Here is a 27,726-nt window from a genome sequence, read left to right as displayed (position 1 = left end):
GCAACCTAAGTCCGTTGGTTCACATATAGCCCTGTAGCATACGGCAGAATATCGGTTATGACTTGGTTACCACCAACTACACTGATGGTCAGTCAATCATAGATGCACACTTTTTGTCCCACGGAACTGCTGTTAGTAAGCTGTCACTGTAGGTTTTTTCCAGTCACTTTAATTAGCAACCCAACCACCACCATCTGTGTATAAGGCTACCCACAAACTTTAACGCTAGTCAATAGCTAACCTTTCGCAGGTCACTTAAAACAAGTATAAATTAATACTGTCAATTTTCTGACTAGACATCCTTGTAGATTCTTCTTAATCCATCGGTCATCTTTGGTAGTTCTGACATGCTACCCGCAGATCCCACCACTCTCAGGCCATCTAATAGGCCTAAATAATGAGAAATCATGATGGAAATGCCCACAATTAAAAAGGAAGCTCATTTTGCAGCCCCAGAATGTCACAGTTCGACTATAGACAGAATTAACTATCATCTTGTAGTTTATTGCAAGCGGGGTTAGCCTATGTTCAAATCAGTACCCAACCTTAACCGCCAGCGTGCCTAGATTGCTCAACTCAGACATTCATTACTCCTGCAACCAAAGTATGAGTTTAAAACAGAAACTACGTATTCTAGTTTCATTAGTAGACGAAACAGGACAACTATGCCGAATACAGAGTTTCGCAGCGCCACCGTTGTCGCTCTGGTCGTTCATTTAAGACGCACCCCCTCCCTGCAGTCTCATCTGCAACAACACCCCCCCACCCATGACATAATGGATAATATTTGTCTATCTGCGCATTCATAGAAATATTCTTTCACCACTCAAAAATCGTATTCCGTCATAGCAACAAGATAAACCCTACAAAAGCCCTAAAATATGCCAATACAGTAGTGAAAATGCTACTCAGTGAATACAAAAATACACAAGACAAATCTTTAAAAAATTATACCATGTCATTCTATAGTCAATATCTGGGACTAAATATTGAATAAATATACAACCTTACCATTCGTTTTATGTGTAGAGATGTCCCTTTTGAGACTGAGTGGACATATATTGTCTTGGATAATCCGTTTGTGAAATATACACACATTTGTGACACCTGAGTACTTTCCAAAATATCTGTGCATAATACCACACATATCGTTAATGGTGTTGTCGCCCTTTTTAGTACAATCTGGCTTGATCAACAATTAATCGATCCAATAGGTGACAGAATAAGCTTTCTAAGGATGTACAACATGTTGGCTTCAACTGTAATACCACGTGTTGTTTACAGCATTGTCGCCCTTTTTAGTACAGTCTGGTTTGATTGACAATTCATTCATTCAGTAGGTTATAGTATAAGCTTTCTAACTATGTATTATATGTCTAATTTTGCTTTTGGAATCAAATTTTATAGCTCAGTGTAAACAAAAGTTCTCATCATTGCATTCACTGAGGCATTCACTCTGTGGTAGCAGTAAAAGACACTGTACCCGATGAAACATTATCAATGATTTTTGCAATTTCCTCATCGCTATGTAAGTATTACTGCTTAAAATATTTCAGTTATATATGTTATTTTTGAAATTGAGTGTCTTTAAATAGGTTAGTGGTATTTTATAATGGAGATATTTCACACTGTAACATACGCACTCGTTGGTAGTTTAGTAGTTTTTGTGACGCATGCATGAGAAATCATATAATGGACCAGTGGCAAAAATTTTATTCTTTTTTGGAGAGATTCTGTATATGTTTCTGGACCCCTAGATATTTTAGACCACAGTACTGATGGAACGCTTGTAATCCCACTGGAAAATGATGCAAAGGTGAGTTTCTTGAGTCAAAACAGTTGATTTGAAGTGAAATACAGGATAATGTTGTGATTTACAGCAATGAATAATTTTTACATTTTGCACAGATTTGGAAACACTGGGTACACTTCTTACTTTTTGCTTCATAGACCTTCAGCAGTTCTGCATATCCATCCACAGATTTTACGCACTTGTGGTCAAGGAGTTTTTGATCCAAGACATGTTTAGTTTAACCTGTTCTATATATGGAAGCTCCCAGTATTTCACTGCAAACTAAAAAAGATCAAATTCATTTTTGCTTTTTTGCCTAGACAATTGCATTTGTGGCACTTTATTTCTTCCTAAATTATGAATATAAATGTATTGTAAATGGTACAAATGTTGAGCTTCATTTAAGCCATTTTTCAAGCCTCTGTGATGCTCCCAAATGGAGTTATAAAGCTTCAAATAAGGTACCCCCTAAATGGGAAAGGATTGGGCAGATTTGGCATCTGGGGTTAAAGGCTTTGTCACCTGGTTCCATTTCTTGTAATCATTCAGTTCATGGTATAAATAATAATTAGTCATGAATAGGTTATTTATTTTTGTTTTATAATTTAGTTATGTGTAATGCCCATTTATTTATAGTTATTTATCACTTGTTTAATTGGCTGCAATGACATCAAAATAAAAAAAAGACAGTTTTATTTGACAATTTCAGTTTTCTGAGCATATTTCCACCAGGTACACTGGTGATATTTCTATATATTTATAGGCTAAACCAATGGTATGTCCTATTGACATGGCTCTGTGATGTGGTTACCCCATCAGCTTTAACCTATTCTCATAATGTAAGAGGATATACCAGAATTGTCACTATTGTTTTTGCAGAAAACATCAAGTGAACACATTTTTTAGCAAACAAAAATGATTTTTCACATACAGTTGCAATCAAAATTATTCAACCCCTCTAACCCATAACATGTCTTTGTGATGTGAATAAAATTTCATGACAATGTATCAACTAAGGCCTTTGCAAACAGAAATACATGTTTATTAGAACATGTTCAAGTGATTTTGAAAACATACAGCTGAGTTTACTATTTGTTATAAGGAAAAAAAATGAAATTCTCTCCAAAAAAATCAACGAGCAAATTATTCAACCCCCAAAATCAGTACTTTGTGGAACATCCTTTAGCTGTTATAACTTCCAATAAACGCTTCCTATAAGTGCTCACAAGCCTCTGACACCTCTCTTTTGGAATCTTGCCCTGTGCAAATGCTTCAAGTTCACCAATATTCTTCTGTTTTTGTGATGCCACTGCTTTCTTCAAATCCCACCATAGATTTTCAATGGGATTTAAATCTGGGGACTGAGAAGGCCAGTCAAGGACATTCCAAGATCGTTCCTTGAACCAAGCTTTGGTTGACTTGGATGTATGCTTGGGATCATTGTCTTGCTGGAAAGTCCAATGATCACCAAGCTTCATCTTATGCACTGAGGGCATCACATTCTTCTCCAGAATGGCCTGGTATTTCAGGGAATCCATGGTGCCAGTCACACGCTGAAGACTGCCAGTACCAGAAGCAAAAACACCCCCACAGAAGGACTGACCCACCTCCATACTTGTCATAAGCTGCACATTTCTTGCCCCAGACATACCGCTCATCCGTGGGTCTAAAGAATTCCAGTTTTGTCTCGTCACTCCATAAAATATTCTCCCAGAACTCCATAGACTTATCCAAATGACGTCTTGCATATTCCACTTGATTTTTCATATGCTTACTGGTTAAGAGTGGAGTGTGGCGAGGTGTCCGGCCATGAAGGCCTTGCTTGTTCAATATCCTTCTTATCGTCTGTACTCATACTTTTGTTGCAGCTTTCAAAAGGTCATCCTGTAAGCCTTTAGCAGTAAGAGGGGTTTTCTCAGCAGTTCTTACAATATGCCTGATACCAGCTGATGTAACTTTACTCTTCCTTCCACATCCAGGTAGGTTTACTGCTATTCCATGACTTTTAAACTTCCTTCTGATGCTGCCAATTGTGTCTCTTCGAACTTTCAATATCTTGGAGATCTTTTTGTATCCATAGCCTTTTTTATGCCATAAAATAATTTCTTTTAACTTTTGAGAGAGCTCCTTTATCTTTGGCATGTTTGCTAGTCAGCTTCAAATTGATGTGAAGAAGTGCATCGGTGGGATTTATATGTTTATCACAGGTGAAGCAAACAGTATCATTATGGATTTCCTAAGGGCTTAAGTGTGTTTCCACAAAATTTAGTCACTCCAGCAAATATTTCAAAAATGGTGATATTGAATGGGGGTTGAATATTTATGATATGGCTGAAATACAAAATTTACATGCTACTCGGAAATCTTAAAAAATAAATTTTATTTTGAATTTTAACAGAACACACGTGACATACATGTTGTTTTTTTAGTTTCAAGTCTCCCAAAAAGCATACATTTAAAAATATTTACAGTTTCCACAGGGGTGGAATCATTTTGATTGCAACTGTATAATGGGGCCTACCAGCTCAGCTATATCATATCCAGAACTAAGCTTGACATTTCTTGAGATGGACAAGTCTTGTGAACAAAATTGGGGGTTGCATTAGGGGTCATCTATTACATAAACCATTTTAATCTGTAAAAAACTAAGGATAATGAAGTCAAAATCCCCTAAGGTCACAAACACTACCGCTGCTGTTCCTGTTTTGTAATTATTTTATTAAGTAATATTTCAAGGCCTATTTCTATTTTCCTATTCCAATTTAGAGGCATATCTACATTTGTTATAATTATCATTTTGATTGACCTAATGAAAAAAATTCTTATTTGCCCAAAATCAGGAGGGCATAACTCACTTTACAAAGTTACTTAAGTAATGTCACTTAAAATGTGCATGTATGCTTTTGTTCAACAAATCAATGGAAACTCGGTTATTGACTGTAATTCTGTATATTGGCAGTTTCCGCTTACATTAGGGCTGTTGGACGAATTCCGGGATTTCACTATAATTCGAATATTTTAAAAAATAATACTATTTGAATGCTGAAATTGCCATTCAAATGTGTATTTTTTATTTGTTATAAATGTGTTGGCTAACGTTAGCGAATCTCGCCCTTCTCGCCTTGGCCTACCCGCATGTTAAAACGAAATTCTTTTGTCACGTGTGATGAACAATGACGTTTTCTGAGTCTGCGCACTAACCTCAGTTACAATATCAGAAATGGCAGAAAGCGATGCACCGGAGATCACCATTCCTGACCATTTAAGAAGCGATGTGTGGAAAGTACCATGAACTGAATGAAGTGGATTTCCATCAACAAACAAAGAAATAACAAATAAAGATATAGTAATCTGCAGAATATACAAGGTAATAAAACAAATAAAATATCACTCGACAACGAGCAACTTGAGGGCACACCCGCTAACACTACACCCTGCTAAGCTAGCTGAGCTAACAGAGTCCGAGGAACCGCAGCTAAAGCAAGCAAGAATACCTTTTTGCCTCCCTCCTCATCACGAGGCTTACCAGCTACCCGCCAAACGGCGATTACAGACAAATTGACAGTTTAGCTGCAAAGATATGAGACCAATTAACATCTTGCAGGGGTCTGGGTTTAAAGATTTTGTCCACGAGCTTGAGCCAAGGTACACAGTTCCTAGTTGGGCGACCATCACCGACAGGGTTGTGAAACACTACCATACCACTAAAGACAACATCAGAAAAATGATTAGTGGAGAAAAGATCGCCCTGACCACAGATGGGTGGACATCACTAGCTATGAAGGCCTATGGGACAGTCACCGCACACTTCATAGATGAGGAATTGGAACTGAAAGATATAATTCTCAAAACGACCGAAGTTCAGAAACGCCACACTGCCGAGTGCATCGGCAACATACTCGGAAAGTACAATGTGAGTCAGTGTTCTCCATCACCACGGACAATGCAGCTAATTATATTAACGCCGTCGAGAGGCACCTGCAGGCGGTCAATGTCCCGTGCATGGCCCACACTATTAACCTGGCTGTGAGGAAAGGTTAGCAGTAGCAGTACGAGCTATCGAAACTCCGGTCAGCAAACTAAAGGCCACAGCACTGCATTTCAACAAATTAACTACCAACAGCTACCTCCTGGAATCTAAGCAAAAGCTGCTTGGAGTGAAACCTGCGAAGCTAATCAACGACTGCGCTACCCGATGAAACAGCACTTACGACATGGTGTGTCGGACAGCTGAGCAACAAGCTCCGGTAGCAGCGGTCATCATGGAGAAGAAACTCAGTCATCTCGAGTTGAGTACCAGCGAGTGGACCCTTATGGAGCAGGTGAGTCATAGAAATGAAAATAACCTGATGATATTGGCCTAATAATAGACTAGATTGTACAGGAGAGGGTATGCATAGCTAGGTAACGTTAATGTTATTAGTTTATCTAGCGGTAACATACAGCAATGTTAACTAACTTGTGTTTTAACTAGCTAGTGCTCCAGTGCTGCTAGCTACAAAGTTATTCTAATTTTATGTTTTTTCCGCAGGTGAGAGCAGTCCTTAAGCCTTTCAAATTGGCCACTGAGGCATTATCAACCAACCGATTCCCAACAGCATCAGCCCTTCACCCTCTGAAGTTTATGCTTTTGTCACAACTCCAGCCATCCACCGGCGATCCGGCAGCACTCAATGAAATGAAAAAGATCTCGACGGACCTCAAGCAGCGATAAAGTGATGACAAAGATGCCTTCATGCTGCTTAACACTGCTAGCTACCTCAACCCGCGTTTCCATCAGCTGATTCATTTGGAACGAGACCGACAGCAGGAGGTACGTGAGAAAGTGAAAGGGAGCTGACAGTGATTGCAGAGGAGGAAGATGAGGAGGGAGCAGCCATGGCAACGGGGACACAGCGCCAGAAGAAAACCGCTCTCAGTGCTATGGGGGACCTTTTTGGGAATGTTCATTGCCAAGGTGCAGACACATCGGGTGGTACTTCGGCAATTGGAGCTGTGCTACAGCAAGAAATGCTGATGTATGAGAGTGAGACCCCACCCACCGACAGCAAGCCACTGTCGTGGTGGAAGACGTCGTGGTCTAAGTACCCCCACCTTGCCCAGCTGCACGGTGCTACTTCAGCATCCCGGGCACCTCGGTTAGAGCAGAAAGGGTTTTCTCCACGGCTGGGATTACAGTAAATAAAAAACACTCTGCAGTAGATTCAGAAAACGTGGATTGCCTTGTGTTTTTGGCCAAAAACCTTTAGGACTAAATCTAACCAATGTTGTTTGAAATGTTGATTATTAATCTAATGTTACTATTAGCACACTTTGATTTATTTTCATACAACATTTCATTTAATTTGTTTGGATCAGTTTGCGTTTTTGACCGAACAGTGACAAAATACTTGTTGAAGAGATTTAATTAAAATGTTCATTAAAGTTGACTGTGCAATGTACTAACCATGTTTGCTTCTTTATTAAACATCATTGCTGGACTATTTCTGATAGTAGTCTTAAATATTCTAGACGTTCCTTCTAGAAGTTTCATATCATGTCGGAGTGCTGTGCATTAGATACCTAACATGTGCTCACTGAGCCGTACATACACCTGTTGTCCCACTCTACAGATCAGCTTGATGTGAGATAAGTGGTTGCAAGTAGGCTAAAGTGAGCGACTTTCTTCCGGAACTCGTTGAACTTGCCCCTCCTCCTAGAAACGTACGTGCAGGTCCAGTGCTTGGTTTTGGTCGTCTGGTTCAAACTTATATCGAACATCAGAACGGACCATTGTTTTCTTCAGAGAAGAGGTCTCTCGATGTATTCCGCTAAACCAAATTTTGTGATGTATGACGACCGCACGCAAATGTTTTCGCGATATCGGAATCAGGGAACATGCTTTTAAAAAGCTCACCTATGCCATCATTGCTGTTGTAGGATTGGTGTTTAGCTACAGTATTTAGCGTCCACAGCACCTCTGCTTTTAGGGTCAACGTAGACCCAAACGTCGTCCGGAGGTTGATTATCCCCAATGTTGTTGCAGGAGCTGCTGCAGCAGACTGAGGCACACGGGCTAACGCTACATTGGACACACTTGATGCTCCCGAAGCAGGGGCGAACACGGAAGAGATGGCAGGCGTTTGTTGTTGGTTTTTCACCTGGGTCTTATGTTTCTCTGACTGATCATGCGATTCTAAAGCCTTTACCCCCAATGTTCCTAGTTTAACTGTTTTCTTGCATAAGGTGCAGTGGGCTTCAAAAACGTTCCCCTGCACTGGTTTCAACCAAGCACTAAACATGCTTTTCTCCAACCATGTATTGTTAAACTTACACTTCCCGATAAAGTTACAAAAGTAAAGTTTTTTTTTTTTTGATCGCGACATGCTAGTAGAGTTTCTCTTTACCTCAGGCTCTGACTGACGCTAGCTCAAGCTTGGTTGCTAAGCGCAGTTGCTAGCTGGGTGTTCTCCGAAAAATTCTCACCGGGGGCTGCAAAGTTAGTGATTATTGGTTCCATGTTGATTTATTTCAACTGCAGAAGCAGTTAATGTCCAAGTTCAGAAATCTCAGAACAGCAGCGTTTTGGCCACTAGGGGGCATGTGAGAAGGGGTTAAACTTATATTAAACGCAAACCTTATTTTCTCCATAAATCCAAAACCCTATGGGAAAAAATTTGAAATTGGCTGAGAAAACCAAAGGCTAAAAAATGCCAGCTCACTACTGGGTTTCAGGACTACAAATTGCAACACTAGATACTGGCATGCTTAAATTGAGATAGATAGACACAGTTGGTGTAGTTCGGGTGAGAAAGAAGTTTTTGACGAAACTGCGCAAAACTAAACTCTTAGGATGTTCATGAGGAACCATGGCATTATATTTTAAACAAATGTTGCTACTTTTTCAAATGTCAGTTTTTCGCACTTTGAGGCCACAAACGTTTGGACCAGTTGAGGTCCGTTGAATCAGAGTGAGCTGCAGTGAATATATAGAAACAGGTGCAAATTTTAGCAAAATTATCTGCATGCATAAATAGTATCAGTGGTAGGGATGTTAACAATTTGTTGATTTGTCAATTGTCAGCCATGAGCACATTTCAAATATTAAATTAAAAGGAAAATAAATAAATAAATAAAAGGCAAATAAAAATGAAAGATCACCAATTGTTACCTAGTCTATTGTTCTAAATGAGCAATAGAGGGGATGAGCGGGGCTTTACTTACTGTTAGTTGAAAAGAAGGCCAGCTTGTAAAAGAATGCTGTGTGGAATTATTTAGAGAAGCTCAATGAAAACACTAATCAGTGCAAAATATGTGCCGCCAAATTTGCATACGATATGTTGACATCTATGGTGTTAACCCACCTAAGAACCAAACATCCAAAACCAAGGGATCACAGAACACAAGCATCCAGTTTCGATGTGAGACCTGGTCAGCATGACAGCTGTCCACCAACAAACTATGACAGATTTAATTGCTAAAATGGTAATGAAAACATGTACCCCATGAGCATGGTAGAGGGCGAAGGGTTTCTGGACCTACTGGCATTTGTTGAGTCAGAATATACTCCTGTGCGATGTGTGTAGTGAAAACATATGCATGTGTGAATGTAGTGGAACAGCCGCCTTCTCCGTACCATTCTATCCAAATCTGACAATGTTGTGGTAACAATGTGTGTGGACAGCACTAACTGCTGACTCTTACATGACTATAACTTCCCCTTCATTTAAGATTGTATGTGAACCAGTGCAGTGAGCAGAGAAGCATACAATCATTCTGGAGAAAAAAAATAGACATGGTTATTTTTCATTTTAAAAATGTTTTAATCTTGTGATCTACACTGTTCCATCAGAACAACCTGCTAGACCCTCACCAGTCTGGCTTCCGATCTGGGCACTCAACAGAGACTGCACTCCTAGCTGTGACGGAGGCACTTGCCACTGCAAGAGCCTCACGCCTTTCCTCTGTCCTGATCCTTCTTGACCTGTCTGCAGCTTTTGACACGGTCAACCATAAAATACTCCTCTCCACCTTGGCTGGGATGGGAATTGCCGGGACTGCCCTGTCTTGGTTCGCTTCCTATCTTGCAGATAGGACCTACCAGGTCACCTGGAAGGGGTCTGCCTCTGCTTCTCATCCACTTGTTACGGGAGTGCCGCAGGGATCTGTACTGGGTCCTCTGCTGTTCTCCTTATACACCAGATCTCTTGGTTCAGTCATTAATTCACATGGCTTTTCCTATCATTGTTATGCAGATGACACACAACTCTTCTTTTCTTTCCCCCCCTCGGCCACACTGGTCAATGATAAGATCTCTTCCTGCCTGGCTGACATCTCCACCTGGATGGCCAGCCACCATCTGAAGCTCAACCTCAACAAAACTGAGCTGCTCTTCTTCCCGCACAAGACCTCCTTGCTTCGTGAACTCTCAATCACGGTTGATGGCACCACAGTGACTGCCTCTCACTCTGCCAAGAGCTTGGGGGTGGTCCTGGATGACCAACTGGACCTCAAGGTGCACATCAAGGCAACATCAAGGTCCTGCAGATTCCTCCTATACAACATCAGGAGGATTCGACCATACCTGACGACGCACTCCACCCAGCTGCTCGTCCAGGCTACGGTGACCTCTCGCCTTGATTACTGCAACTCTCTCCTTGCAAACCTGCCAGCTTGTGCCATACAGCCACTACAGATGATTCAGAATGCCGCTGCCCGGCTCATCTACAACCTCCCCAAATTCTCCCACGTCACTCCTCTGCTGCGATCGCTTCACTGGCTACCGGTCGCTGCCAGGATCCGATTCAAAGCCCTGACCCTTGCCTACACTGCCGCCAACAGGACAGCCCCCATCTACTTGCAGGACATGACTCAATTCTATGTGCCTGCTCGACCACTCCGCTCTGCAGCAGCAGGGCGTCTTGTAACCCCTCCCACCCGCCCAAAGGGATCACAGAGCTTCTCCACCCTAGCTCCCCAGTGGTGGAACGAACTCCCCGTCCCTCTCCGAACCTCCCCCTCACTATCCATCTTCCGCCGTGGCCTGAAGACTCATCTCTTCAGACTATACCTAGAATAACCACCACCATGCTGTGTGTATATATATATTAAAAAAAAAAAAAAAAAAAAACCCTTTTTCCTTGTCACTTGTTACATGTTGCCCCATCCCTGCACTTCTTGGTAAATTGTATTTGTCCTAATACTCTAGCTTAATCTTTTGCCTAGTTTGGCTTTGCAGATGTTAGACCAGGATAGTGTTCATTGTTCTCAGCTAGAAATAGCTGTACAAAATAAGTAATTGTACCTTACTGAACCCGTGTTCAGCAGTTGTCTACGATCATGAAAATGCACTTCTTGTACGTCGCTTTGGATAAAAGCGTCTGCCAAATGAATGTAATGTAATGTAATGTAATGATTCAATTAGTGCTTTTATTAAGGAGTATCCTACGTCAAACTGTTAAAAAACGATTAGGCATGATTCTGAAAAAAACTGCAGGGGTCCACTGTATAGGCTTAAACAGAATAACCTAACGTTAAGAATCCCTAAATCGAACCTCCCAAGTAGCAAATCTTTTTCAATAATTTAAGGAAGTTGAAGCCTAACGTTAAACTAGCTGTTGCGCTTTCATTCACATTAACAGTTTCAGCACTTGTGTTTATTAATCTCGCTATGTCCACGCCGTACTTTACTGGATACTTCATAGCCAGACAACATTAAGGCAATATGTAACAATGAGGTGTTTTGCCACGGTCTTTTTCTTCCGATTTGAGTGACATATGATCAACGGTTAGCCAACTAGCTAGCGAACAAACTTACTTGGTAAATAGGTAGACTGGTTATAGAGTTCCTAAATTGCATTCATACGGCAAGTTTCCTGTTGCTACATAGATACGTTGCAAATAACTCGCGAATTACAAATTGAGCCTCTTAATTATTATTGAAATATCGCTCCATATCTGAAAACATGTAGCTAATACTTTTCAGGTTTGCTAGTTAGCTGCGCTAGTATGAGAACATTTCGAAACTCACTTTGCCCAGTTCTTTAGTTCGGTCTCGCATCTTTTGGCCAGTTCAACTTCCGTACAGAAGTCCTGTTGATTCTCGGATTGTGTGAAAAAAAGTTGTCAGGAATATTTGGATTATTTAAATAAAAAACAACTAAAAATACAAATTGTAGCTTCCAACATTAACTCGAAGTTCTTATTCTTCTTCAATGGTGTTTTTTGTCAGCTCGTACCATGCACGGAAGCTGCATTGCCGCCACCTACTGTGCTGGAGTATTCTTCTTCTTCGGTGTTGTTTACCGGCAGCTTGATTCCTTGAAAGTTGCATTACTGCCATCTTTCAGAGTAAGTTAACTCCTACAGCTTATTGCCTGTCACACTTTCATTAACAGTCCCGTTCCCCGAAGGTAGTTGATAAAACATCTCCTCCCCTGCCCACTAGCACCACACTCCAGTACATTCCTCAATCCTGCTCCTGTTATCCCCAATCTTCCCATCTCCTCCATCATATCCTTCCTTTCCGACCTATATTTATTGCAGTTAATGATAATGTGTTCTGCGGTTTCTGGTACCTGACAGATTTCACAAAGACCGGTTGGATGTTTACCTATAAGATGAAGCGTGCTGCGTAAATTGCTGTGTCCTATTCTTAATCTTGATATTACAACCTCCTCTCTTCTGTTTCCTCCCCTCTTTCTTACACTGCCTACTCTATTTTGTATCAGATGTAAATGTCTCCCCCGTTTCTCCTGATCCCAGTGCTGCTGCCATTCTTTATTGATATTTCCCCACACAATTTTCCCTCTGACTTTGATAACTTGATATTGATTTCAACACTTCCCTTTTTGACTGCTTCTTTTGCCAACGTATCTGCTCTCTTGTTTCCCGGGATATCTGAATGTGCTGGGACCCACATGAATGTAACATTTTTCCCTTGCCTAACCACTCTTGAATTGGCAAACAAGATTTCATACAGTAGATCCTGGTGATTTCTGGCTGTACCTGTCTTAATACTTGCAATGGCTGACACAGAATCACTACATATTACTATTTTGTTAACCCTACCCCGTTCAGCCCATTCTAATGCCATCAATATGGCAAACAATTCAACAGCATACACACTTAAACAATCCGATGTTCTCTTGCTAATTCCCACTCGGTAACTAGGCACAGCAACTGCAGCCCCTGTCGCATCTGTCTGCGGATCCTTTGATCCATCTGTAAAAATCTGAACACTGCCTTTATACTTACAGTCCCTATAGTTATAATATTCACTAACTAAGTCAGCATTCTTATTACTATGCTTAATCTTAAGTAATTCCAGATCTACCCCCACACTTTCTAACTCCCAGACAGGTCTAACAGGCCACACCACAGTTTCGCCAAACTCTTCATCATATACTCCCATATCTCTTGCGACTTGATCTCCTGCCCATCCAAAACTTGCTTTTTCCATCCTCTCCTTCTCCCAGCTTGTCTGCAGTACCCTTTTTGTTGGATGACTATCTCCATGCCCCCTTAGATTAACCCAGTAGTTAGCCACCAGCTGTTTCCGACGCAACCACAGTGGCATTTCACCTGCTTCCACTTGGAGTGCACACACTGGGGAAGTTTTAACTGCTCCTAAACACACTCGTAAAGCCCGAGCTTGTATAACATCTAGGTCCGCCAGCACAGATTTTGCTGCTGATCCATATACGATACTTCCATAGTCTAATCTTGATCTAATTAAGGCTACATAAATATATTTCAGAGATGCTATATCAGCTCCCCACTCCAATCCTGCAAGACACCTCATGACATTTATCACTTTCTTACATCTACTAACAACATATCTAATATGCTCCCTCCATGTTAACCTCATATCAAAATATACTCCCAAAAAACGAAAACTCACAACTTTCTCTAAATTATTTCCATACAATTTCAAATTGCATTCCCTGAGTTTCTTTCTTGTAAAGAGCATAGATTTTGTTTTTTCAACTGAAAATTTAACTCCCCACTTTGTTCCCCACTTTTCAACTTGATTAATTCCATCTTGCACTTTCTTCACTATATGTTCAACATTTCTCCCTCTTTTCCACAAAGCCCCGTCATCTGCAAACAATGACTTCCCCATATCCATAGGGATATTCATAAATATGTCGTTTATCATGATGGAAAATAAAGTTGGACTTACTACACTTCCCTGAGGTGTCCCGTTTTCCACAACATATTTGGTTGATAAATCTGACCCTATCTTCACCTGAATAGTCCTTCCATCTAAAAAGTCCATAACCCAATTAAACATTTTCCCTCCGACTCCCATTACGTACAGTTTGATTAGAAGTCCCTCTCTCCATAGCATATCATACGCTTTCTCAACATCAAAAAACACTGCAGCCACTGTCTCTTTATTTACTTGCGCTTTCCTTATTTCATTCTCCAGACACAACATTGGATCCATAGTATTCCTTCCTCTCCTGAATCCACTTTGATAGGATGCCACCATACCTCCTTTTTCCAAAAAATACATTAACCTCTCATTTATCATACGTTCCATTAACTTACAAATGTGAGATGTCAAGGCAATTTGTCTATAGTTTCCAGGTCTGCTGGCATCTTTTCCAGGTTTCCTTATTGGAATAATTATCGCCTCCTTCCAGCTCCTTGGCATTCTCCCCTCTTCCCACACTTTATTATACAGTGACAACAATTTCCCCAGACTTCCTACACTCAGATGTTTTAACATGCTATAACATATCTCATCTTTACCCGGTGCTGTCTTTCCCATTTTATCTATTGCCCTTTTTAATTCTCCCATGCTGAAAGGTTCATTTTGTCCATCATCATTACTATCCTTTCTGCATAAAGCCTCCATATTTTCAGACTTTGTTTTCTCTTTGCCTCTTCTTCCTTCTACTGATAAATTATTGGAGCTATGTACCCTAACAAACGTATTTGCCAATAACTGCCTTTTCCTTATTTGTTACTGCAGTCTCATTTCCATCGGTCAGAGCCGGATAACTCCACTCCCTCCTGTCCCCTCCCATCTTTTTTATCATCCCCCATACTTCTCCCACCTGAGTTGTGTTTCCAATTGTACCACAGTACTTTCTCCAATGTGTCCTTTTTGTCTGTCTTATTATCCTCCTTACTACTGCCTGGGCCTGCTTGTACTGAATCATATGTTGAAAATTATGAGTTCTTTTGACTAGTTTAAACGCCTTATTTCTATTTCTCACTGCTTCGTTACACTTATCATCCCACCATGGTACCACTTTCTTCTTCATACTACCTTTACTTTTAGGAATGGATTCGAATGCAGCTGTCATTATGCCCTGTTTTATTTTGCTGTCAAGTGACTCTACGTCCATTCTATCATTAACCTGACTTAAATATCTATCACCTCCTTCCAGAAATTTCTCCCAATCAGCTTTCCCAAGGATCCATTTCCCACCTGTGTTCTCTATGGTCAATGAGACAGCAATATTTATCTTACACCAGACTGGGTAATGATCACTCCCTATAGTACCTTCTTGGTACACTGTCCAATCACACACTGTTGCTATGTTGTTTGACACAAGTGTAAGATCAAGCACAGACTCTCTCCCTGAATTAACATCTATTCTTGTACTACTGCCATCATTTAAACATACTAAGTTCTTTTCATCTAACAACTCTTTTATCACCTGACCATTAGCATCTGTTCTGTCACTCCCCCATAATGTGTTATGTCCATTAAAATCACCACACCAAACCATGCTACTACCATTCTGCCCTTCTATCTCCTCAAGCTTGCTTAACTCTAGCCTTTTGCATGGATTATAGTAATTCACAATCACTAACTCTTTCCTTTCTGCCCACACTTTTACTACCACATACTCTTGCTCATTACCTATACCTATTACTCTGTAAGGGACGCCTTGCTTTACAAAAGTGACACATCCTCCTCCTCCTCCCTCTTTCCTATCTCGCCTCACTGCCACATAACCATATAAAACAAAATCCAAGTTAGACTTTAACCAGGACTCTTGAATACACACAATGTCTGGTTTTTCTCTCCTACTGGCTACAAACTGCTTGAAATCTTGCCCATTAGCAACCAGGCTTCTCACATTCCACTGAAGAATTAAAATTATTAGTACAATTAACCCACACATGCCGTTTCTTGACTTGACTGTACACTGAGTTCATCCCTTACTTCTTCCCATTTTAAACCTATCATATCCAAGTGGTGTACTGCTGCTTTGACAATAACCTGAATCCTTTCTGTTTTAGATTTGATCTCAGCCGTTGCATTTATTACTCCTGCTATGAAAGTCACCAATTTCTTCTTCTCTATCCATGCACTCTTCTTATCTTGCTTTTCTTTTGCTACTGCTTGTTCTTTGCTACATCCTCCCTCCTTATTCTGTTTTTCCTGTCCTGCCATCTTAACTGCCTCAGCAAATGAGACTTTTTCCTTCCTCCTTATCTCCTGCACCTCCACCTCTCTTCTCAACAATTCACAAACCCCAATAAGCCACACTATGATTCCCTCCACAGTTACATTTTGGTCTCACTCCCTCTCCACACTTCCCATACTCATATTCCCCACCACATCTAGCACACCTTCTCTTCCCTTTGCACACCTTAGCCACATGCCCAAATTCCTGGCAGTTAAAACACCTCATTGGCTTTGGTATGAACTCTCTAACTCTGTATCTCACAAATCCAAAGTATAATTCCTTTGGGATAACCTTTGTTTCAAACTCAATCAAAACGGTCTCAGTCTCTTCTTTCTCCACCTCCCTTGTCATTCTTTTAGCACTTTTAACTAACCTATTCCACACCCTCAAGTTCTCTATCAGTTGCTTCATGCTAACTACAAGAGGTAATCCAGAAAAAACCAAACAAAACAAAACCAGCGTAACACAATGCACCCTTCCAGAGACAAGTTTTATTTTAAACTGTTGCCCGTCGACTGCGCATTAACGTTGACTTGCAGCTATCCAGCTAAAAGAAATCACTGGCGCTTTCCCTATTTTAAACCTTTTTAAGGTCTTTCTACACGGCTAACCCCGGCCGGAAATCCCAAGTCGGGATGCGCTCGTGCTTCTCTAAATCCTAATCCTTTCAGAAGTGTCCGCGCCTAACAGTCAGAAGAAAAAAACAAAACAAAAGCCATAAACTGTTTGAACTTCGCTCCACCAAAACACCACACCGCTCAACAGATCACAGCACCCGGATGTCGTCCCAGAATGCCTCCAAACCACGCACCCCGCCTCAGCGCTGTTCCATGCGCTCTGTCCAATGCTCGTGCTGGAGTGTGAAGCAGATTAGGCCAGTAGTCAGATCCTATTGCCAAAACCCGTTTCTCATAGAAATTGCACTACAGCCTTAAAATCCCTGCTTGAACATTCCCCCGCAACTAAAATGTCTCTAATATCACCGGCCCTTCCGCCGCCCTCCACCATCCTATTAAAAAACATTGTTCTTTCATTCAACAAATTTGCCACACACCATTATTACACACACACACACACACAAATACACACCACAACCATACAAACGCACACAAACGCATACAAACATTTTCTTCTCACGTCACTCTCATGCACACCATTTTATCCGTTTGCCAGTCTGTTTATAGTTCATTCATTCAACCATTCATTCAAACATTGGGGGAAAATTACGCATTTCCTACGAGGGTCGTAGAAATTCAACGAACTCGCTCCTGCGCAAAACGCTCACATTGAGGTGTGGGTTTGCTATGGGTTGCCTCGGCAAATTTCCAATTAATTTTTCCCATACCACGCATTTTGTTTTTGTCGAAAATGTGTCATTTTTCCCCCAAACCACTTTAGCGTAAACCACGCCCCGTAGTTGCAACATTGGTCAACAGGGTGTAGCACAAACCACGCCCTGTAGTTGCATTGGTCAACACGATGCGAGCGCTGATTGGTTAAATTCAACTCGTGTAGCGGCGCCGAGTTTGGTCTTTTTTATTTACTGCGTTTAATCAGGGGACCAGGGATTGCCATTCTCAGTGAAGCTCATGAACTCCAGTGGTTACTCAAGGTATTGCAGTTTAGTAAGCCTCTGGTGCAAAAAAAGCAAATTTCCCCATTGAAGTCCATTCAAAACTACGAACTTATCCTGGCCAAATTAAATTATTTTGTTGATGGTGATGGTGCTGATGATAACAACGTAATCACATATGAAAGGTATGAAATACCACTGTTTTATAATTCGCTTCGCGGAACCTTCCCTTTTAATTGTAGGCTACTACTCATCGCTTTTCTAAGGATATGAACGTTCATTTTTCAGTGGATTTGTCATATCTTAGCATGTATTTCATGATTAAAAAAAAAAAAAAAAAAAACACGCAGACATAAAGCAGAAAACGGCTTTTAAGTGATGGGGTACATTTATCAGCACTAGGCAATGACATCTTGATTAATTTACACCTCGTACTACACGACGCTGAAGTTGGCTCCCGATTCGCAGCTCCCGATTCAAAATTTCCGGTCTACCTTAAATCGGTTGCGTTATATGATCGGATGGTTTCGCGGTTTGCAAAGGCTATAATTTGCTTCTAAAAGTGAGATATGGCTCAAGTGAGAAATTGAACAAAGGTGGTGATTTGAAATTGGTTTTTTTATTAGTATTTTTTATTTTGTTACGTTCACTTCACATGTCGTTTAAGACGACGCTTTCTGTAATATTGAAATATCAGATACCCAAGTGTCACGCATTTTGTTTTCTCCGCAAAATCTAATCGTCTCAACATTACGTGTGTATGAGAGAACAGGAAATAATGTACATTTGAAATGGTGTGGATGAAATATCACTGCACCATATGCAAATAAAACTCCAAACTGTCTATATAAACATACAGTAATAAAATCCTATTGCAAAATATACATATTAGATAAATATGAAAGTTTGGATAGGAATTTCTTTCCTTTCTTTCTTTTTTTTAATAATCCCACTTCAGACTTTCCATGTAATCCAAAAGATGGCAAATGAAAAAAGTGAATGTTTGGATTGAAATATCTCTCCAGAATTAAAACTTCAGAAAATTCTGTCACTTGTTCCTGGCAAAAAGGATCCTGGTCTACATCCTACCCCATTACTGTGAAATTTTACTGTAGCATGTTTTAATAATCCCACTTGAAATTTTCCATGTAATCTAATAGATGGCAATTGAAAAATATGAAAGTTTGTATAAGGATTTCTCCCCAAATGTAAACATTCAGAAAATTATTTCTGACACTTGCTCCTGACAGAAGGGGTCCTGTTCTACATCCTTATCCAATCTAATTTTGTTTCTGCCATAATCTTAGTCAGCTTGGTCTTGATTGTTTGATTCATTCTCTCCGCTGCACCCTCCTCTGAAGGGTCGTAGGCACAATGAGTTTTCAATGTTATTCCTAAATTTAAGCTGAGATTCTGAATTATTTTGTCTGCAAAATGAGCTCCATTATCGGAGGATATTCTAGACGAAAGATCGAATCTTGGTATTATGTCTCTCATGAGGACCTTGGCTTCTGATAGTGCAGTCACTTTCCTGCAAGGGAACCATTCCACCCATTTAGAGAACATATCAACAATCACTAGACAATACTTGTAACCCCTGCCCGGGCACAATTCTACGAAATCCCTCCTCAAATAAGAGAATGGCTCTACTGGGGTAGGCTGCCCTGATGTTCTCACCGCTTGTCCTCAACCAGTGTTGCTCTGAAAACAAATCACACATTTATCACAAAATCGCTGCACAACGGCTAAAAATCCTGGTGCAAACCAATAGGCTTTTGCTAAATCTAGCATACACATTTTTGACGTATGATCAACACAAGTCAAGTTTTGCAACTTAAGCCGCGTTTCCACCAGGAACTACTTTTCAAGGAACTAAAAGGTTCCTTCAGCCCTTCAGACGATTAGGCAAATTAATCTGCTGACGTATGAAAAAGCGACGTCGTCAGTCCATCTGTCCTATGATTTCTTCTGTAACTCCATACTGTCACCGAAGTACATAATTTTCCAATAACGGGACAGCCCAGAGGGGTTTATTCCACTTATACAACGGGTTACCAACAATGCCTATATATGGTTACTTTAGTATTTATTGATTTATATCAACTTAATCACCTGACATTGAAATATTCTTCCGCAGCCGTTTGGGCATATTATTTTACCGTTGTCAATCAAAACTTTCGTTGGTAGTTCGACTTGGACCGTTGTTATGCAACAAACAGGATATCACATACCAATATACAGATTGTAACTGTTTTATATATCCTCTCAAACAAATTCATTATGTTTTTATGCGAACATTCACTTTCATGTCTTGACATCCGAGGCGATATAATGCATTCACATTCCACAAATCCCTGGTAACAACATTTATAGAAGAAAACATGCACACGTCGTAAAAAAATTGCTGTTGAATTAATTCATTCAACTCTCATCGTCATTTCCATGTAATCACAAAATGACAAAAATAAATAGAATGAAAACTCGGACTTGCGTGAAAATTTAAATTAATATTGCAGTGGTACAGCCACCGTTTGCTTTCATCTTTTAAAGTTACTGCTAGCGGAGGAACTAAATACTTGAAGTGTGCCCTCCAGATGCAAACCATGCACCATAAATTAGAGTCCATATGTCTAGTCTTCCTGGTCTGGTGGAATTGAAGAATCGCAGAGTAAAATTATGTATTATGTATTATAATATTGAAAATATTCAGCAACCGAATCGTTTGAATGTTTTGGTACGTAATATGCTGTCCCAGCACGAATGCTTAATATCTTATAAAACAGACTTAATGCTAAGCAAGAAAAGAACAGAAGAGCACACGTTATAATCCTCAGTCTTAATTTCTCATCTGTAGATGTTGGCAGGCTATAACCAAAAGTAGGCTACTGCGCAGCAAAACATAAAAGTCTGAAGTTCAAGTTATTATTTTGAAAATAATAAATCTGTTTGCGGCTGCAGATTTTAAAAAATGGCGGTTGAAATAAAATGCTGCGAGTACTCGACCAATCAGAAATGTTCAGCGCTTGTGCCCCACCCCAAAAGTTCCGGTACTTTTGGAAAGTACTACCCCCCGAGCAGGGACTTTTTTGGGGGTAAAATAAAGAGCCCGGAACTTAATTTAGACCCTGGTCCCTGAGTTCCTCAAAAGGTTCCTATTTCCTGGGGAAAGTTCCTGCAGTGGAAACGTGGCTATAGTGGTATATACATGCAGGCAACACAGGTTTCCCTTCAGGTGAGACCCATAACCCATGCCTTTGAGGGTCTCTGCCTTTGAGCTTCCTCCATTTAACTTGTTCCTGTTGACCTGTAGATTTCTGCAAAAATTTCAGCTCAAGTTTATTAAACAAATTTACAATATTTACAACGCTGAGGCAGTGGAGGAGACAGCTACATTTTTCGCTGCTTGAGCAGCACGGGTGTTTCCCTTTGAAACATCATCTTGCTTGTTTGTGTGCGCTTGGCACTTGCATACTGCTATTTCTTTCAAGTTTGCAATTAATTTATAATGGGACACATGCTTGCCCCAAGAGGTTATAAAATCCCTTTCTTCCCATAATGCTCCAAAATCATGCACTACTCCAAAAGCATATCTTGAGTCAGTATAAACAGTTAGTTTTCCCTTTGGCCAGATAACGTGCTCTTGTGAGTGTGAATAATTCACATGCTTGTGCGGAGAAATGTGAAGGTAGTTGTGCACTCTCTAAGATCAGATATTCATCACATTTAGAATAGGTTGCTTGAGGGGCCCCTGTCTCAGGGTCCCTCAGTGCTGATTCATCAATGCACTGCACTTGGAACGGTACTTCTCTCTAGGGTTTTCAACACACTTGTTCCTGGTTATGGTTATACACTTTGGTGTACGTCGCTCTGGATAAGAGCGTCTGCCAAATGCCTGTAATGTAATGTAATGTAATGTACTAGAGTCCTTCCCCTTCAGACTTTCACTCAAACACGCAGGCGACTCAGTGTATCCCTGTGGTATACAAGTCCACTGTGGCAAGTGAGTGCCACCCCTCCTGTTCAAACACACACTCACGGGAGACAGTTGGTTGCTTAATCAGCACTGCCGTGCTCTTTTATTCACCAATGCGCTTTACAGAAATATTTATCTACAAACGACGGTTCCGCAGCCGTCTTGTTGTCAGCCCTCTCGCTCCAGCTTCCGGTCTTCCTTTAAAAACCCCAGGCTCACTGTTGAAAGCAATCAGAGGCAATCAGCGCAATTAAACAATTAACAATTATCGGCGCTGATTACCTCCAGCTGACAGTCGTGACGAAGGATCCGAGAGCCGCTCCTCTCACACTCTCTCTCTCTGCAGCCGACGCTCAAACCACGCCCACCCCACCACATACCCCCACCGCCCGACTTAGGCCGGGGAGCCATCCGGCCGATGACCAACCCCCCCCCTCCCCCCCCCCCTCCTGGGGGCGAGAGAGGAAGTCCGCCACGACCATCCGTACACCCGGTCTATGGATCACCTTGAAGTTAAAAGGCTGCAAAGCCAGATACCACCGAGTGATCCGGGCGTTGGTATCCTTCATGCGGTGAAGCCATTGGAGGGGGGCATGGTCCGAACAGAGGGTGAATGGGCGACCCAGAAGGTAATACCGGAGGGCTCCGACCGCCCACCGAATGGCGAGGCACTCTTTTTCCACCGTGCTGTACTTCGCCTCCCGTTGTGACAGTTTTCGGCTAATGTACAGCACGGGGCGGTCGACTCCCTCCACCTGCTGGGTCAAAACAGCCCCCAGCCCCCTGTCCGACGCGTCGGTCTGCAACACAAAAGGGAGAGAGAAGTTAGGTGTGAACAAGAGCGGCTCCCCACAGAGAGCTTCTTTTACCCTCTCAAACACCCGCTGGCACGGTTCCGTCCACTGGACCGGATCTGAGGCACCTTTTCGGGTTAAGTCAGTTAGGGGGCTGGTTAGCTCCGAAAATGCCGGGATGAACCTCCTGTAATAGCCGGCCAGCCCCAAGAACCTCCTTACCTCTTTTTTTGACTTGGGTCGGGGACAGGCTGCAATCGCCGCGGTTTTGTCCACTAGAGGCCGCACCTGTCCACTTCCCAAGTGGTACCCCAAATACCGTACCTCCGCTCGGCCAATAGCACACTTCTTTGGGTTAGCCGTGAGCCCTGCCTGCCTTAAGGATTCGAGCACTGCCCCCACATGCTGCAAATGCTGCTCCCAACTGCTGCTATGGATGATTACATCATCCAGATAGGCAGCAGCATAACCAGCATGCGGACGCAATACCCGATCCATCAGGCGCTGGAAGGTGGCAGGGGCTTCGAATAACCCAAACGGAAGTGTCCTGAACTGGTACAAACCATCCGGAGCGGAGAAAGCCGTTTTTTCCTTAGATTTGGCAGATAAGGGAATCTGCCAGTAACCCTTGGTTAAATCCAGCGTCGAAAAAAATTGAGCCGTGCCAAGCCGATCCAAGAGCTCGTCGACCCGAGGCATTGGATAAGCATCAAACCGTGACACTTCATTTACCTTTCTATAATCCACACAGAAGCGAATAGACCCATCAGGCTTACCTACCAGCACAATGGGGCTACTCCAGGGACTGTGGGATTCCTCTATTACCCCCAGCTCTAGCATTGCCTTTATTTCTGCCTGAACCAATTTCTTTTTGTGTTCCGGCAATCTATAGGGGCGGGTCCGCACCGTCACCCCCGGGGAAGTCTCAATGTGGTGGTGTATGAGGTGCGTGCGTCCTGGTATGGGGGAAAACACATCAGCAAAACGCTTTTGCAACAAGGCAAGGTCTGCTCTCTGATTCGGTGAGAGATGGTCATCTGAAAGGGTTGAGATCTGATTGTATGAATTTGGTACCTCCGGCCCCAGCTCATCTCTCTCCTTATCCACCGTAACCAGAGAGACAGCCACCACCTCCTTCCACGCTTTCAGGAGATTGAGGTGATAAATCTGTTTTGCCCCCTCTCTATCAGTACGCTCTACCTCATAGTCAACCTCCCCCACTCGCCGTGTGACCGCAAAGGGCCCTTGCCACTTGGCGAGTAATTTAGAACTAGAGGTAGGGAGTAACACAAGAACTTTATCTCCCGGTGAAAATTGCCGTAGTTTAGCTCCTCTGTTGTAGTGCTGTTGCTGACGTGCCTGCGCCTCGAGCAAATTCTCCCGTGACAACTTACCCAGTGTATGGAGTTTTGCTCGCAGGTCCAGCACGTACTGTAATTCATTTTTACTAGGACTCGGACCCTCCTCCCAGTTTTCTTTAACTAGGTCCAATATCCCCCGGGGTTTCCTACCGAACAGTAGTTCAAAGGGAGAAAATCCCGTGGAGGCCTGGGGAACCTCCCGCACTGCAAACACCAGAGGAGATAACCACTTATCCCAATTACGGCTATCCTCATGAACGAACTTCCGGATCATAGACTTCAATGTTCTATTAAAACGCTCAACCAGCCCATCCGTTTGGGGATGGTACACGCTGGTTCTAATAGAATGAATGCCCAATAACCCGTACAGCTCGCGTAGTGTGCGTGACATAAACTGTGTGCCCTGATCAGTCAGAATCTCTTTCGGGATTCCGACTCGGGAGATTATTTGAAACAATGCCTGCGCAACACTTTTTGCCGAAATGCTGCGCAAAGGAACTGCTTCGGGATACCTTGTCGCATAATCCACCAGAACTAACACGAAACGGTATCCCTGCGTGCTCCGATCAAACGGCCCGATGAGGTCCATCCCCACTCTCTCAAAAGGGACCTCCATTAGCGGAAGGGGGCGCAACGGCGCTTTTGGTATAGCCGGGGAATTTACTAGTTGGCATTCAGGGCACGACGCACACCACCGACGCACGTCGGCCCAAATGCCCGGCCAATAGAAACGGGCCATTATCCGGTTCAGTGTTTTCTCATACCCTAAATGACCAGCCATGGGGTTAAAGTGAGCCGTCTGAAAAACCATTTCCCGAGAGCTTTTAGGCACCAGCAATTGGGTGATTTCCTCCTTAGTCTGAGTGTCACGACACACTCTGTATAACCTATCCCGAATTATTACAAAATACGGGTGAGTGAGTGTTGCATCAGGGCGCACCTGTTGACCATCAATGGACATCACGCGGTCAAAGGCAAAGCGTAGGGTGTCATCACGAGACTGCTCGAGTGGGAAATCCTCCATGGGGCGAAACACCGGCACCTACAGAGTCTCCCCCTGAGGCTCCACTGGTGCCGGCTCCCCCTCTGCTGCGTCGGACGACCCCGCGTCACCGCTGACAGCAGCACACACATCACACAGCCCTAGCTGTCGTGAACGCACCCCCCCTACCTTACCAGCTGCCTGGCGGAACCCCGGCCAATCAGTGCCTAAAATCAGAGGGTGCGAGAGGCGGGAGCTAACCGCAGCCTTTATTTTATGCTTTTTCCCTTGACACCGAATTTCCACTGAGACTATAGGGTACTCGTGTAAATCCCCATGCACACACCTTATAGATACCCTTGATGCTTCTAACAACGCCTCGGGTCGAACCAGGCTTTGTCGAATCATGGTCTGCATAGCCCCTGAGTCCAACAGCGCCTGGTGTTCACTCCCTTGAATCCTTACCGGAATACAGTACGCTCCGTCTGGATCGGGAGCGGAGGTGGGCGGGCCGACAACACGGACCACCTGCCCCACCTCCATGAGCGGGCACTCGCGGCGCAGGTGACCCGGTTGTCCGCACCGCCAACACCCCGGTCCGGGCGTCTGAGGAGCTCTCTGTGGGTCGTATCCCGCCGCCACTGAGCCTGGGGCTGGGGAAACAGAAAAAAAAGGGTTGTTGCGGGAAAATGCGGGGGTTTGGGCACGGGGAAGGGAGGAAGAAAGGGGGGAAGGAAGGGAACGAGGAAGGGCTCTCCTGCGCGGAGCCGTGTCTGCCCGTCCTTGCTGCTGCTGCTGCTGCTGCTGTGACTGGCCGTGGGGGTAGAGCGCCAGGTGGTCCTCCGCCAGGGTGACGGCGGCCGCCAACCCGGTCGGCCGATGGCACCTCACCCAATTCGCCGTCTCCGCCGGGAGGCCATCGATAAAGCGTTCGAGGGCCACCAGCTCCACCACCTCGTCTGCTGACCGGAGTTCTGGTCGCAGCCACCGACGCGCCATGTCCAGCAGTCTCTGCGCGTATGCGAACGGTCGGTCCTCTCTGGCCAGGGCCGTCTCCCTGAACCGTCGCCGGTGTTCTTCCGGGCTGTATCCCAGACGGTCCAGGACCGCCTTCTTTAGGTTGCCGTAGACCGTCCGCGCTGTGGGGGGTAAGCTGTGTGCCGCCCGTTGTGCTTCCCCAGTCAAGAGGGGCAGGAGACGGACGACCCACTCCTCCTCCGGCCATTTACTTGCCCCCGCGGCCACCTCAAACCCCTCAAGGAACGCCTCTGCGTCGTCCTCCGGGGTCATTTTTGGTAGATGGAGAGCCACGGGGGGTCCGGTCTGTCTCTCTCGGGAGCTGGTTTCTCCCGCAGCCGCCAGCTGCAGTAGAGCCTGGGTCTGGAGGGAAGTTTGCGCCCGCAGAGCCTCCAGCTGTTCGGCGTGCATCGCCGCCTGCCTCTCCTGCATCGCCGCCATCCCCTCCAGCATCCTCGCCAGCGCTACCACCGGTTGTGGCGTTTCCCCCTGCTCCTGGCTGTGTTCCATGTTGTCTCCTGTGTGTTTAATGCTCCCCGTACGGGCCCGGAGGATCCGCCCGAAGCCCTGTCGGGAACACCTCAGCCGCCCCTCCTCCAGTGTGCTTCCTGGCTGGCCCTCCTGTGCCTCTTTGCTGTGCCGGAGGAGCCCCACGTTGGGCGCCACTGTGACAAACACGCCTGCCACAGGCCACCGAAGTGGCTTTCCTTGGGGCCCTCCAGCACAGAGACACAGGGAGATGATGTTAAAACAGTCCACATTTATTCCACGAGGGTTTGGCAAGATGGTAACGCCAAATGAGCAGATGTTATCCCTGTCATGACAGAAGCTGCCTGGTGTGGGTGGGGATGGCAGATTTAACCTGTGCGCAGTGATTACCTCACTACGCACAGGTGCAGCCACTCCTGTTCCCGGGTCCAATTAGCCTGGCCAATTATCTAATTCTTCACCAATTATCCAATTGGCCAGGTCTAATTAGCTTGACCCAGGGCAGGTGTGGCTGCTTAAACCAGCCATCCCCACACCACATCCACGTCCTCCTCTTCCCTGAAAAAGTGAATGCAATCCAGGGCTGACTAGATTCCGCTACTGGTATACTAAAATGCATTTGCTAGATCTATTACAAAGAAATTAGTAGATTCAGAAGGACATGCAGACAGGGGTAGGACTAGGGACCACTGGGGCTTGAGCTTGGATGGCTGTATTTACAGCTCCCAAATCTTGTACAAATTGCCAGGCACCATCTACATTTTTTACTGGGAGAATAGGGGTGTTACAAGGTGAATCAGAACACAGCATAATAATTCCCTTTTCAACTAGACTAGATTTATGTATTCCTGCCACTCCCTCTAATGATTCCTTAATTAGTGGGTATTATGGTTTATTATGTCTGTATTCGTTCTTAGGTAGCATGTCTACTGGAGTTACCCCTTTCATTAACCCCACATCATACTTGTCTTTTGCCCACAACTTTTCCAGTAATTGCTTTAAGTCTTTGGGTACAATTAAAGACGTACTTCAGGTAGTTCCTGCATTGTGTCTGTTTCTTTTTACTAGGGTTTCTTCAAAATTATAGTGTCAACAGTCGAGGCCAAAAGTTTACATACACCTAGACTAAAGACATTCAAAATCAATTTTTCACAACTGCACACATTTTATGTTACTATACATGCCCTGTGATAAGTCAGTTAGGGAATTTACTTTATTTCCTTAAGAGGTCATTTCAAAATAATAGCTAAGGGACAGATTTATTTTAGATTTTATGTACTATATCAGATTTTCAGTAGGTCAAAAGTTTACATACACTTTGTTAGTATTTG

The 27,726-nt window shown here is 43.4% G+C and overlaps 2 protein-coding genes across 4 annotated transcripts in view; both read right to left on the bottom strand.

The window, feature by feature from the left end:
* The window catches only part of stx4 (syntaxin 4), a 71,506-nt gene extending 59,478 nt beyond the window's left edge, over positions 1 to 12,028 (bottom strand). For all 3 annotated transcript variants that reach the window (XM_035404900.1, XM_035404902.1, XM_035404903.1), the window contains exon 1: positions 11,802 to 12,028. In XM_035404900.1, coding sequence (XP_035260791.1) covers positions 11,802 to 11,831 — 30 coding nt within the window. In that variant the 5' untranslated portion in view covers positions 11,832 to 12,028. The remainder of the gene's footprint in view (positions 1 to 11,801) is intronic.
* A 9,805-nt stretch (positions 12,029 to 21,833) lies between these two features.
* On the bottom strand, positions 21,834 to 26,439 carry LOC118219765. Its single transcript, XM_035403155.1, has 2 exons — positions 25,355 to 26,439; positions 21,834 to 21,970 (listed from the first exon to the last, which is right to left on the bottom strand). Exons 1-2 carry the CDS (start codon positions 26,414 to 26,416, stop codon positions 21,968 to 21,970), a joined length of 1,065 nt encoding a protein of 354 aa, XP_035259046.1. The 5' UTR covers positions 26,417 to 26,439; the 3' UTR covers positions 21,834 to 21,967.
* Positions 26,440 to 27,726: the final 1,287 nt, after the last annotated feature.

This window comes from Anguilla anguilla, chromosome 2 (assembly GCF_013347855.1).
Source record: "Anguilla anguilla isolate fAngAng1 chromosome 2, fAngAng1.pri, whole genome shotgun sequence".
NCBI classification, from domain to species: Eukaryota; Metazoa; Chordata; class Actinopteri; order Anguilliformes; family Anguillidae; genus Anguilla; species Anguilla anguilla.
Note: the sequence above shows the minus strand (reverse complement) of the source record. Positions and strands in the feature narration are given on the sequence as shown.